We start from the raw sequence: 13948 nt of genomic DNA on the forward strand, positions 1-13948 counted from the left end.
CCTTTCTCCCTTCTTCACTTTTTCTCTTCCCTCCAGCCCCCCCACTGGAGTACATTGTGAGACCGTCCCTCCCCAGACCCATTAATAGTCACAGTTCTGCTTTCAGCTGTGCTTTATTGGCAGAAGCAAGATGGAACACTTAACACACTGGCCAAGAATCTGTTTCAACCTCAGCGGAGGGATATTGTAGGGATCTGTGGGACTGTGAAATGGCTGGGTCTCAGATCTAGAAGAAGAGACTTACAACTCCATCTCTGGCCTGGGGCCCTGAAGTTTCTGTAGGTCTGGGAAGCTTGATACCAGATGGCATCTGAGCTGGGGAGGCACATGCTCCTCTGTGAACTCATACTGCCAATCCCAGGCAATAAGCTTGACTTTGAGAGTGAAGCCAGTGGAAGCATCAGCAAGAAGTGGGAACAGAGGAGAGTGGGGCTCCTTCTGGATGCCTCTGACCACTCTATCCCCCACCATTCCTTTCCACTAAGGGAAGAGGTTTGGTCAGACTTCTGTGGGAACAAGCAGAAGTGATTAAAAATGTAGCTAGACAATAAATCTGGAAATAATGCATCTGAGTATATTCTAACAAAGTCCAGGGTGTGTGATGGACTCTCTCCCGAAGCCCTAGATCTTGGAATTAACAGCAACCCTGGTATATAATAGAGTATGTGGTAAATCCCTGGGAGATTTTTTTTCTATCCATCCCACACAGAGTGTGAACCTCAGCCCTTCCTGCCTCCTCCAGAAACCTGGGTTTCCTGACTCACCAGGAAAGAGGAAGGTGCCCCCTTTACCTGCATGGTCCTCATCTGCCTCTCCAGGCCGAAAGGTTCAGCTTGGGGATTCTCCTACAATTCACAAAACCTTTTGGGAAGGTATTGGCCCTGAAGATGTGCCGAGGGACGCTGGTAATGCCCGTGTTGTCACAGACAATTCGAGATAAAGAAATTCTCCTCAAGGCTTGGCGTTGCCTCCGGGTGAAGACACCTCGATTCTGCCACCAAAACCTTCAAAGAAAATGTGGAAAGGCAGGATGAAAGAGAGCATCTCCACAAGACCCTGAAGGCAAAAGGTAGCAGCAGGAATGGAGGGGAGGAAATTTGGAATACCCACCCAAGGACCAGATTCTCAGTTTGGGCTTGCCTTAGTGCTTTCAGTTCAAAAGAAATGAAGCACATCAATTGCTCTCATTCCTCACTTTAATTCTCAGGTGAAAAATCCTCTTCCTTTCCGTCAAAGAGCACTCACCTGTCTCCATCTCTTGCTCTTCTAAACTGGTTCTCAAAAAGACAGGCCAAGAGGGGCCCCACTCTGGCCCCAGGCAAAAGGGGCTCAGCAACAGCGCCAACCCAGATGTCAATGTTGTCTGGGGTCCCATACAGACTCATGAACTTCCTTGCTAGATCCTTGTTCTTCAGCACCCGGGCCAGTTGAGACAGAGTTCGAGGTTGGGAGAGCCTACAGAAGCGTCTCCAAGCATTGTATCCTAGGGGCAAGAAGGGAACAGTTCCAATCTCTTCCCTTTGTCTCCCACCAAGCTTCACTCGCAGGGAGGAAGTTCTGCTCATCCAACTCTAGACTCAGAGTGCTCTAGGGCCTTCTGGTTTGGACCCCACTATTCTGGAAAGCTTAGCTACCTTGCACAGGTCCAGCTGGCCTCATTAAATTGAGAACATTTACGTTTTTATGCAATAAGCATATACAAATATGGACGGCCCCTTGAGTAATCACATCATATAGTCAAGTTCACCTGACCCATAGCCATGTGCCTAATGATCATTATGCTTCAAGATAATGGGGCATAAAGGGTAATGTAAGAGGAGGTCAAAGGCATAGACTTAGAGATGGAAGGGATTTATCTGATCCAATCCCCTACCTCTGAGATACTAGGTAGGCTCAATATAACATGACCTGTTCATTGTCACAGCTCAATTGTAAAAAGCTGGCTCTCTAATTCCAAATCCATTGCTTTCCCCCCCCAGCTATGCCAAATTATGGATATCTCTGAGGATAATGAATCATTTTCTCCTAAGTCTTTCTCAAACAGATCCAATCACAGCTACAGATCACCCCTGCCTTATGCAATACAGGCCACCAATACTAGGTGGAGTAGAGGTTCTCTCTGTATCTGTCTCTCTGTTTCTGTCTGTCCCTCCAGCTCTTTCTGTCTCTCTTCTTCCTCCTAGTTTGGGAACCAGGTAAAACTGATGCTATAGTTCAGTAGACCCAAAGTAACCAAGCTCTGACCTACTATTCACACCCCACCCTTTATGCATTTTTAAAATTAATTATGGATCAAACCCCTTGACAACAACTTGACAACAACTCTTTAAGCAACCTGGATTAAGAAGTACTGTGTTTCTGAAGGTTAGGAAGAGTATTGCTGGTGAGAAGAGACATCCTGGGGGAAAGTCTTTTCCTGAGCTAACCCAAATGCCAAAGTCTCTCCCATTGTGCTATTATAGCCTTTTGAATCCCTTTATGGACATAAAAAATGGTCTAGTTCTCTTACCTGGGAGTCCATGGTCCCGGCTACGTTGCATATTTAGAGCAGCCAAGTCCAGCCCGATGCGTCTGATCTGTTTGAATAGCTTGTCCCTGAGTTCATCCACTAGTATCTCATTTTGGCGGTTCAGTTTGGCTGGAGTGGCGATGAGGCCTCGGAGAATGGGATCAATTCCACCTGGAAGACACCAAACACTGAAAGGAGCTAATATTCAAAAATGTTACTCCTGGGACAACCTTGCTCAGAGGGACCTCAACTCACTAGGATTTGTAGTCATGATAATCTAAAAACCTTACCTATCACTTACCAGCCTCAGCCTCCATAGGAGAGAAAACTTTCTTAGGGGACGGGGTTAGTCAGTGGAGGGCAGTGGTACATGTTCCCACTGGAATTGGGGGAGACCCTGTCTGTGCACACTCTCAGAGAGAAGAGGTCTGTATGAGCCACTGAATCTTACCCAAGAGACCCATCCCCACCTGCCCCCTTGAACAAAGATCTCCAATAATTATAATTACCTTCATTTACAACTCTCCAGCTGGCAAAAAATACAGTGCTGAGAGGGACCCGAGAATTGGATCCTAAGGACTGGTACCGATTGCCCAGGCGGAACATGAAGGGCTGGATCAGAGTGTGACCAAAACGGAAGGCCAAGGTGAAGACATTAGAAACGCGAGGATCCACTCGAGAAGAGTAGCCCCGGTAGTGACCCAGAGTTTTTCTGGCCCTGGCCTGACCCAGAACGAGGGGGAGGAAGTCTCTGTAGGTGATGATCTAGGAAAAAAGACAACCAGATTTCCATTTCCTGTACTAAGAATTCATTTTGCTCATTCATTCAATCTTTCATTCAATAAGTATTTAAATGCCTACCATACATTTCTTGGGCACTGTGCTAGGAACTGGGGATAGAAAGAAATAAATGAAACTGTTCCTGTCCTCAAAGAACTTATACTCTTTTATATGGAAACAATGTATACATGGATAAGTTAATAACAAATATTCATATGTTTTCAATCATCTTGACTTTTCACCAGGTAGCTTGTGGTCACTCAGCAGACCCTACCTGGACCATGGCCCCAACAATCTTCCGGGCCTCCTGGTACAATTTCTCTCCACTCCATCGGGGATTCAGTCTTTTCAGCTCCCTAGCCAGTCGGTTGTGCTCCCGCACAAAGAGGGTGTGGATTGCTGTTAGTTTGGGAGTTTCACTTGCTCGACTGTCACCTTTGAAAAGCCCAAATTCAGATGACCATCAGACCACTCCCAAGAACATTCAGTGCCTATTGAAAGCCCTTTCTTTAGATGTATAACTTGCTGTGATCTCCTGGGTCTTTGGGGCTTTGTTTCTTCAGCTAAACACACCCCCAAGGTCTGAAAGGAGAGAGTAGATTTCTGAGGGCCTGGGTCCCAAAATATTAGAAAAGAACTTTGTTCTGTGTATTCATGCAAAAATCTAGGAGCCTAGACTCTGCAAAAGAAATCCTCTTCTTGTAACATGTGAGAATGACCAGAGGTTAAATCCACTACCCGGAGGAATTGTGGTGAAAATGGACATAAATGAATTTTGAAAACTTGACTCCTACTGTACAGCAATTTATACTCTTTTCAAACTTTTAAACTTGATGAACAAAAATAAATGCATGCTGGGCAGCTGGGTTGCTCAGTGGATAGAGCACCAGCCCTGGAATCTGGAGGATCTGAGTTCAAATTTGACCTCAGACACTTAATAATTACCTAGCTGTGTGACCTTAGGCAAGTCACTCAACCCTATTGCTTTAAATAAATAAATAAATGAATAAATAAATCTATAACTTTGTACAGATGGGGAAAAGGAATGTGAAGTAGATTAGTGCATCAGTTGTTAGTTCCTTACATTTTTTGCTGTGAAATGGAACTATTGGATAGCACTTTGTTTTCAAAGTTATCTCCACAACTAACCAATTTCTTGTCATCTTTTCCAACCTGAGAAGGATTTATTACCTACTAATAAAATTTTATACAGGGTAATTGTCCTAGTTTAGCAAACAATAATGTTCTAGCAAATTTGTAAATTATTTTTTCTTGCTGGAAACATTGGCTTTTGTCCCTTTAGTCCTGTTATAAGTAAAAATAAGAGATGTATAGCATTAAAAATATGAAGGGACCTTAGAAGTTATTTCATCCAACCTTCTATTTTATATATGAGGAAACAGAATCTTGGAGAGAAGCAAATTGCCCAGGTTCACATAGGAAGGTATAGAACCAGAATCTGCCAGAAGTCGCCTGACTACAGACCCAGTGTTCTTTCCTCCCTGTCATACTTGCTTTCATGTGCCATGTTGTATCTCAAAGAGTGACATAATTAGGACCAGTAGGATAACTACACTGATGACCATCCAGGGCCCTCACTTTCACACAATCCTTATGGGTACTCCAAGCCATTTCTTCCATGCCCATGTGCCTTACCTGCTAGGAAGCAGGGGATTCGAGCATTGCGATTGGTGAGCAGGCAAGGGTCTTCCCGCAGGTTGTCGAAAGGCAGAAGTTCCCTCCCATTATCTTGGAACCGTGTGTTGACAGCCAGCAGCCCCAGCTGATTGGATGTGTTCCTGAGTTGGGCAGCAAGAGCATTCTCACTACCATATACCATGCTGGCATCCACAAAGGAAGTGAGGGCATTGAGCTGATTGAGGACACAATTCTTCCTCCTGGGACAGGAGGGTGCAGAGCGGGTAAAGGGGATGCAGTCCTTCCGATTAGTAATCCGAGGGTCATTTGGTGGGATCTAAAGAAAGAAGGTGGATAAGACTAACTCACCTCCTCTGGCTTACTAATGGAATCTTACTCTTCTCATTGAACTTTAGAACTAGAAAGACCTAAAAGTTAAGTCCAGTTCAACTTGTTCATTTTAGAAAAATCATAGAACTAGAGAGATGAAATGAGTGGAATCCTAAGAAATCCCACTGTAAGAGCATAGTGGAAAGATTTGTTGGACTTGGAGACAGGAAAGTCCTGTGTTCAAATCCTGTCTCTGACAGTTGGGATCCTTGGCAAATTTCCTTTCTGAGCCTCAGGTTCTTTATTATTGCTGTTGTTTGTCTTTCATACTGGAAAGGTTATACCATGATTTGAGAGTGAATTGGATTTAAGTGAGGAAGAGCTGTGCAAAGTCACCAACCTCACTTTCTCCTCCAGAGCCATCTGGGTTCAGAGGCAAGATATAGATCAGGATAGTTGGAGATGACCCTGGATGCAATGGAAGACTTTGGCTTTTAAAGATAAACTCTTTCCAGGTTTCTTTGTCTGAAGCAATGCCCATTCAGGGATTAAGGCTAGATAAGAAGAAATGAGGCAAAGAATGGATCTTTTAACTTGTCCCCCCCCAAAAAAAAATCAATCGGGGGGGGGGGGAAGACCCTCAGAATTTCTGACCAAAACTGAAAAAATTGTTATTTCCAGTCACTCTAAGCTATCAGAATAACCAAAGGAGGCTTGAGCTGGGATCTATTGTTAATCAATGAGTGTCGGAGTGATTTGGGTCTAAGGTATGGTCCTTAAAAACGAAATTTAGACCAAGATATCTTGTGAAGCTTCAACTATCAATTATCAAAATTCACATGGAGATGAGAATATCTGCTATCTCTTTCTCTCTTTGGCTCTGTCTCTCCATCTCTGTCTTCTTTACCTGTCTCCTTGATACTCCATTTTCTCTAGATTTTTGCAACTCTGCATTTTCTTGGTTTTCCTCCTAATCATTCACTCTCAGTTTCTTATGCTGGATCATCAACTTGGTCATGCCTCTATTCCTAAGGCTTCATCCTTAGTCTTCTCTTTTCCCCCCAATACTATCTCACTTATTGATCTCATTAGCTTCCATGAATTCAATGATGATCTCTATGGAGATAATTCTCAGATCAATTTCTCCAACTCTAAGGTCTTTTCTGTCTTCAGGTCACACATATCTGACTAATAGACATCTTTCACTGCATGTTCCATAGGTATTTTAAAAACATGTCCAAAAACTGAACTTATTATCTTTCCTCCAAAACCCTGCCCTCTTCTTGACTTTCCTATTATTGCAAGGACACCACTATCTTCATGGTCACCCAGACTTACATCCTAGGTGTCATCCTCAAATCTTCACTCTGTTTCACAGATCTGTCACTTAGACCTGTAATTCTTTTATTTTTTATTTTTTAGGTTTTTGCAAGGCAGTGGGGTTAAATGGTTTGCCCAAGACCACACAGCTAGGTAATTATTAAGTATCTGAGGTCAGATTTGAATTCAGGTCCTCCTGACTCCAGGGCCGGTGCTCTATCCACTGCGCCCTAGCTGCCCTACCTGTAATTCTTGAAACTTCTCTAAGATATGTCCCCTTCTCTCCTGTGCTGCTGCCATCACCTAGTACAGACCCATGTCACCTCATACCTTGATCACACCTTTGGTCTTACCACTTCAAGTCTCTCCCCACTCCAATATATCCTCCACTCAGCAGATCTGCTCATCACCTCCTTTTCACCTCACCCACACCCAGTGGCTCTCCATTACCTTCAAGATCAAATATAAAATTCTCAGTTTGGTCCATAAAGCCCTTTGTCTTCTTTCCCCATCTTACCTTTCCAGTCTTCTTATACCTTACCCCACCTGGATATTCTGTGACCTAATAACACTGGCCTTCTTGCTGATCCTCATCCCATCTCCAGACTCTGTACATTTTCACTGACTGTTCTGTGTCTGAAATACTTTCTTTCCTCATTCTCATCTGGTTTCCCTGACTTCCTTCAAGTTCCAGCTAAAATCCCACCTTCTGCTAGAAACCTTTCTGGACTAATCTTAATGCTAGTGTTATTCTTGGAGATTATCTTCAATTTGCCCTGTATATATGTTATTTAGGTGCAGCTTGGTGGTTTGATCCTGAAGATTCATCTTCAAATCTGGCCTCAGACACTTATTAGCTATGTGACCCTGGGCAAGTCACTTACCCCTATTTGCCTCAGTTTCCTCATCTATACAATAAACTGAATAAAGAAATGGCAAACTACTCTAATAACTTTTGCCAAGAAAATCCCAAATGGGTCATGAAGAGGGGTCACATAACTGAAATAACTGAACATAGTTGTTTTTTTATTAGACTGTGAGTTCCTTGAGAGTTAGGACTGTCCTTTTTGTATCCTTAACACTAAGCACAGTCTTTACAGTAGATGTTGTGCTATATATGACATATAGTAGGTCTTTAGTAAATGTTTGCTGACAAGCTGCTCTGCCTATGAAGAGCTTTTGTTTCCTATAAAACCCTGCTTAAGCTATACCTTCTCTATGAAGTCTTTTCCTATCCCCCAGCTACCAGTGCTCCCCATCCCTACTTCCATTTTTTATCTTTTATTTTCTATACATTTTACATACACTCAATTATGAATATGCATATTTCTATGTTATTTCTATTCCTCCTCGAGACCAGCTACTTTCATTTTTCTGACTCTCTCATTGTCCTTCCTGTGTCTACATGGCAATTGATTCATTGAATGAATCCTAGATAGTGTTCCACCTCTATCTCTTGTCTCCCAAAACAGACTGTAAGCTCCCTTAGAGCAAGGGCTATGTCATATTCTCAACACCCTCAACTCTCCGAAGGTCTCATAAAGCACTAACCACAGAAGAGTGTCAATGGATGGACCCTGCATCGTATTATTCTCAAGAACCATACCTTGATAGGGAAACAAGGGGGTAGCTGGGCACAACTCTTCTCACAGTCGATCCCCTTGGTGAAAGCCACCTTGGCTTCAGACTCAGGGCTGAAATCCAAGTCATGGTCAATGAACTGACCCCATTGCATGAACATGAGTGCCCTATTCCGGTCCAAAGTGACCTTTCCTTCAGGGAAGCGGACAATCTGGTTGGAGACAGCCCGGACCTAGACAGAAAAGTTCAAGTTAGGACAGTGGAGTTGATAATTTGTTCAGAGCCTCCCAAGATTTAAGGTAGGACCTGGCATGAAGTAGAGAAAACAAAATTCATTGATTCTGAATTTGTGTATCTGAAGTCTTTTGCTTAATCCCAGAGCTATAACTAGGGTGGGGCAAATATGGTGAAGCCTCATGTGGGTCTGAATTTAGAGGGTACCAAGTTGCTCACAAAGCTGAAAAAGATGGTTAGGACCACCAACACTTGGGGCTTAATAGTGAATACTGTTTGCTCCCTGCCTTCTTCCCTTCTGTGCTCCACCCTCCAGGGTCTAAGGAGAACTTTGACTCCAACAGGGTAACTCATGCAATCCAAATTAAGGGGGACAAGGATACTGTTGATGGGAAAGAGAAACAGGTGTGTAAAAAGATATGTTGGTGTCCTCCTAGACCCCCATTTAAGCAAGATTAAGTAATTAAAATAGAAACTATTGCTCAGGGCAAGTAGGTGGCACAGCAGATAGAGTGCCAACCTGAAGTTGGGAAGACTCAATTTCTTGAGTTTAAATCCAATCTCATACACTTCCTAGCTATGGGATCCTGGACAGGTCATCTAACCCTGTTTGTCTCAGTTTCCTCATCTGTATCAGTTTACAGAAAAGAGGGAAATGGTGAACTACTCTAGTATCTTAGCCAAGAAAACCCTCGATGGGATCAGAAAGCGTCAAATAAGGCTGAAAAATGACTCAACAACAACATTATCCTGTCTCTTCCCTTTCACAGATGAACTCAGAAAAAGCAATCTATATTTCTTCCCAATCACTTCTCAACCCTTGAATTTTGGCTCCATCTCTTGATTGAAACTATCCCAGGATCTTTGAAATGCTAACACCAATCCTCATTCTTCTTGACCTCTTGATGACTTGTGGGGTCACTGCCCTCCTCATGGATTCTCTCTCTTCCTTTAGCTTTTGTAACAATTCTTTTTCCCAGTCCTCCTCTTGCATGTCTAATAACTCCTTTTCAGTCTCCTCCTGGCCATAACTCAAGGCAATATCCTAGGCCCTCTTCTTTCTCTACACCCAGTTTCTCTGCAATTTCATCAGGCTCCTGATCATTTCTTTGCCTGTAATTCTCATATCTTCCCATTTAACTCTTGTCCTTCTCCCAAGTTCTAGACCTGCACCACCAGAACAGGAGCAAGACATCATCAACTGGACATTCCATTGATATGTTAGATGATATGGGTGATATTCTCCTCTGTATCACTAAATTTAAAATATAAGCTCCTTGAGAACAGGGACTCTTTTTCATTTTTGAATTTATATCCTTGGTGCTAATATATGGCTAATAAAGGCTTATTGAATTCCAGTGAATTTGATTTTATTGCAATGTATTAGAGTAGAAATTACTAGAGGAGCCACAGAGGTGAACCCTTCCCTACACACTCTCCACGTCTTGCTTGAAAGTGAAAATTTTTTTTCTTTTACCTCTTGCCAGAAATATAAAAATTCTCAATGATCAGCTGTGCTTGTCATTCTTGTCTTGCAAAAAGCAGCTTCCTTCCATTCACTGAATTTTAGGATTCCTTCCTATCTCTACCTCCCCTTTCCACATGCTTGCATTGATACATACACACATACATACATACATGCATATATATGCATGCATTTTTGTTTCCAGGAGACCACCTTGGCTGGGAGCATATAACTAAGCTTTGACCCATTGACTGCTGCAGAGTATGAGGATGAAATCCTCATATTTAACAAATATCCTATCTATTCTAACCTCTGACATGTCAATGAGATGTCCAGTTGGTGAAGTCTTAAGGGTAAGTTCCTAAACTAACTCTGGGAGTCAAAGCCTTTTAAAGTTCTTATTCTTTATACTATAGGTCCCTGGTGATCCCTGGACTGATCCATTCCAGGCTCAAACATTTCATAGTTGTATGACCCTGGGCAAATTACTTAAGGTCTCCCAACCTTAGTTTCCTCATCTGTAAAACAGGGATAATAATGTCACCCACCTCCCAGGGTTATTGTGAGGCTCCAATGAGATAGTATTTGTAAAGAAAGCATTTTACAAACTCTAAAGCCCTCTATAAATGCTAGCTTTAGTTATATGACTAGGCTGAGCTCTAAAGAGGAAGAGAAAAAAGGAAATAAATATAATGGAATCCATTGCCTGGACCTGGACCTACCAGGTGTCCCAGAGAAGAAGTTAGATGCAGAATTTAGATGCCTTTAGCTGGCCTCCAGCCTTACCAGTGGGAGAATGAATCCATTCCTCTTCTTGCCAGCAGTCCAACCAAAAGGAAGAGAGAGCCTGTCCTCATACTCTGCAGGCAACCAACGGGCCAAGGCTTTGTTAGATGCTCCCAGCCAAGGTTTCTTCCTGGAAACAATAATGTATGCATGTATGTTTGCACATATGTATTGTGTATACATGTGTGTTATGGGGGGGGGGGAGATGGGCAGGAGGGGAATGAAAGGGAGAAAAAAGATTAAGGGCCAGGAAGAGAGCCAGGACTTTTTTTACCAACTGTGTGGGTAAAGAGAGTTGCTAGGGAGCATTTGTTAAGTATTTACTATGTGTCAGGCTTTGTACTCAGTGCTTTGACAATTTTTTTCCTTTTCCTTTTTTCCTTTTTGTTTTTGTAAGGCAATGGGGTTGAGTGACTTGCCCAAGGTCACACAGCTCGGTAATTATCAAGTGTCTGAGGCTGGATTTGAACTCAGGATTTGAATTGACTCCAAGGCCAGTGCACTGTGCCACCTAGCTGCCCCCTGCTTTGCCATTCTTTATCTCATTTGATCCTCACAAAAACCTTGGGAGGTAGGTGCTGTGATTATTATTCCCATTTTACAGATGAGGAAACTGAAACAAAAGAAGTAAATTGACTGGCCTCTTAGCTAGGAAGAATTCATGGCTCTATATACTATGGCACCACCTAGCTGTTCCATATAATACAATATATCAAGACCACTTCTATCTTCTAGGAGCTTCCATTCTAATGTGGGTAGAACAAAAAGGGGAGATAGAAAAGTGCTGCAGGGAGCAGTCTTGGGGGTTCTGGTTGGCTTTCTGCTAGTCCCTCCCCTCTCTTACCTGTTATTGCATTGCCCGGTGATAGTGCGGTATTTGCTCTTTCGAGCACATTTCACTTCTACCTCCTGTGAGGCACAACCACTGGCGTTGGTTAGCAGATCCATCTGAGAAGGAGTCAGCACATCTGGGGAGGGCAGGGAGAGGAGGGGATGGAGAACTGGATCCTTCTCTCCCACCCAGCCAATCCTTCCCTAAGTTCCCCCAACACCTGCTAGCTCCTCCCTCCCTAGACCTCGTCTTCCTGAGGCTCTTCCCTCCAGGCTGTCACCTTGGGGTGGTGTTGGGATGAGGGGGAGAGTCCGTGGGGTTCCCTGAGGAGAGGGGAGAGGCTGGGCTGGATCAGGGCAGAACCTGTGAGGTTGAAGGATCCTGGGTGTTGGGGCTGAAGCTTCTCCTCCAGCAGATTCAGGGCCACATGCATATAGTCAGCAGCTTTGATAGCCATCCTTGTCCCGGCTGCAGGTCGCTTAAAGTAGGCCAGGAGGTCCATGGGGCTCGCAGTTCCACTCTGAAGCCGTTGCTTTATGCTGACCAGAAATAGCAGAAGAGAGAGTGAGGGAGGGAATAAACTTTTATTAAACTTCTCCTTGTACCAACTGCTTTACAAATAATTTCTCATTTGATCCTGACAGCCACCAGGATGGAAAGGTGTTATCCTTATCCCCATTTTTGTAGTTGAGGCAGGCAGAGATAAAGTGACTTGTCCAGGGTCACACAGTTTGGAAGTGTTTGAGACAAGATTTGAATTCAGGTCTCCCCCTGTACACTATCCACAGCTTTTCTAGACCCGGAGAGGATGAAGGGGGAGAGCAGGGCAATAGGCAGCAAGGGCCAGAGCAACACTCCAGGACTAGAGGAAGGGCATAGACAGACAGACAGGATGTAAGCAGACAGACATGGAACCAAAAGTCAGGAACTTTCTGATTGAGGGTTTTGGGTTTTATTCCCCCAAAACAAATGGACCCCACACATTCAAGTTAGAGGGCATCCTGTCTGGAAAAAAGACAGTAGATGGGCATTATGATGGTCTCAGCTTGAGCCACAGTCTAACTCTTGTTATCATCACCTCTGTCTTTCTCCCATATCTCCTTTCCATTCCTTCCCCAGACCCCTTCCTCTCCTCTTCCCTCGGATTCCAATGCTTGTGCAACAGTATTATTCACCTTTCCTGGGTCTGTTTGTAGGCTCTGTTCACAAGTCTCTTGGCCTCTTCCATGCAGCTCATGACCACTGAGGTCTCCACGTTACCCACTGTCCAAATGCCCAGAGGATAAAGGGGTCAGGTCCCATAGATAGCCAGTGCCCTTGCTCCTCACTTCATTCTCTGATGTTGACTAAGACAATGTGAGACACAGACTAGGAAAAGTCTCCAGGCCCTCCTTCACCCCCCTCCCCACCCCATTCTGGTACTCAAGTGACTATTACCAGTGGAGGCAGTGCCATCTGAGCCCTGGGACAGAATCAGCATCACCAGAAGCCCCACAAGGGGCAGAAGTAGCTTCATATCTGAAAGAGATATGCTCATTCTAGGATCAGATGCCTCATTTGAGGATATCATTGATAAGCAGGGACAATAGGTGCTAAAGCTGGAAGAGACCTTAGAAATCACCTCTTTTTTACAAATGAGTAGATTTGGAAACCAAGAGAACTCGAGATCATGGAGCTGAGCTGGGATTCTAACCCTAGACTTAGAATTCCAACCCCATTCCTCCTGCCATCCCACACCCAACCCCATCCTCCTGCCACCCCACACCCAACCCCATCCTCCTGCCATACCCAACCCCATGGCTGCTTCTCCCCTTACCTGAATACTAGTATTTTCTCTTTAAGAGTCAGGCTACTTCTACTCTGCAAAGTTACAAAACAAGTAAAAGTAAAAAAAAAAATTACCAAGAGACTAAAACATCTGTAAATTGATTGGAGTAATGAGCCATTAGAACATTTCTCCTAACTATAAATACCTAACTATAAATATTCTTAAGATTCTGAGTTTGGAACACTAAAAACAAAACAATAATGAAGCAATAAATGATTTATTCAAGATTACATATTATTATCTATTACAAGGCAATGTGATATTATATTACATTTACATGATTATATATTATTTATTTATTATTACATATAGTTACATATATTATGTTATAGTATATGTTATATTACTTTTGCATGGTTACATATACTTTAATAAGAAGAAGAATGAGACCACTGTGGATAGAGCTCTGTCAAGAAGATCTAAATTCAAATGTGACCTTAGATACTTGCTAGCTGTTTAATTTTGGACAAGTCACTTAACCCCATATGCCTCAGTTTCTCCATCTGTGGAGAAGGAAATGGCAAACCACCCAAACATCTTTGTCAAGAAAACCTCAATTGAAAAAAATTTTAAAAAAAGAAAATCCCCATTGGAGTCACAAAAAGTAGGACACAACTGAACCAACAACAACAATAATCCAACACT

General features: G+C 43.2%; 1 protein-coding gene across 2 annotated transcripts; it reads right to left on the reverse strand.

Annotated features, from left to right (window-relative positions):
- Nucleotides 1-102: 102 nt before the first annotated feature.
- On the reverse strand, nucleotides 103-13337 carry EPX (eosinophil peroxidase). 2 transcript variants are annotated; one of them, XM_074220525.1, is made up of 14 exons: nucleotides 13292-13337; nucleotides 12913-12993; nucleotides 12651-12738; nucleotides 11839-12014; nucleotides 11488-11611; nucleotides 10644-10773; nucleotides 8184-8390; nucleotides 4946-5264; nucleotides 3564-3724; nucleotides 3019-3274; nucleotides 2510-2680; nucleotides 1246-1483; nucleotides 792-1004; nucleotides 103-506 (listed from the first exon to the last, which is right to left on the reverse strand). In XM_074220525.1, the coding sequence occupies exons 2-13, from the start codon at nucleotides 12989-12991 to the stop codon at nucleotides 803-805; spliced, it is 2151 nt and encodes a 716-aa protein (XP_074076626.1). In that variant the 5' UTR covers nucleotides 12992-12993; nucleotides 13292-13337; the 3' UTR covers nucleotides 103-506; nucleotides 792-802. The 2 variants fall into 2 exon arrangements, with proteins under 2 accessions (XP_074076626.1, XP_074076627.1); XM_074220526.1 differs by lacking the exons at nucleotides 11839-12014; nucleotides 12651-12738; nucleotides 12913-12993; nucleotides 13292-13337 and adding an exon at nucleotides 11756-11814.
- Between the last annotated feature and the right edge of the window lie 611 nt (nucleotides 13338-13948).

The sequence above is a fragment of the Macrotis lagotis genome, chromosome 2 (genome assembly GCF_037893015.1).
Source record: "Macrotis lagotis isolate mMagLag1 chromosome 2, bilby.v1.9.chrom.fasta, whole genome shotgun sequence".
Lineage (NCBI taxonomy): Eukaryota > Metazoa > Chordata > Mammalia > Peramelemorphia > Peramelidae > Macrotis > Macrotis lagotis.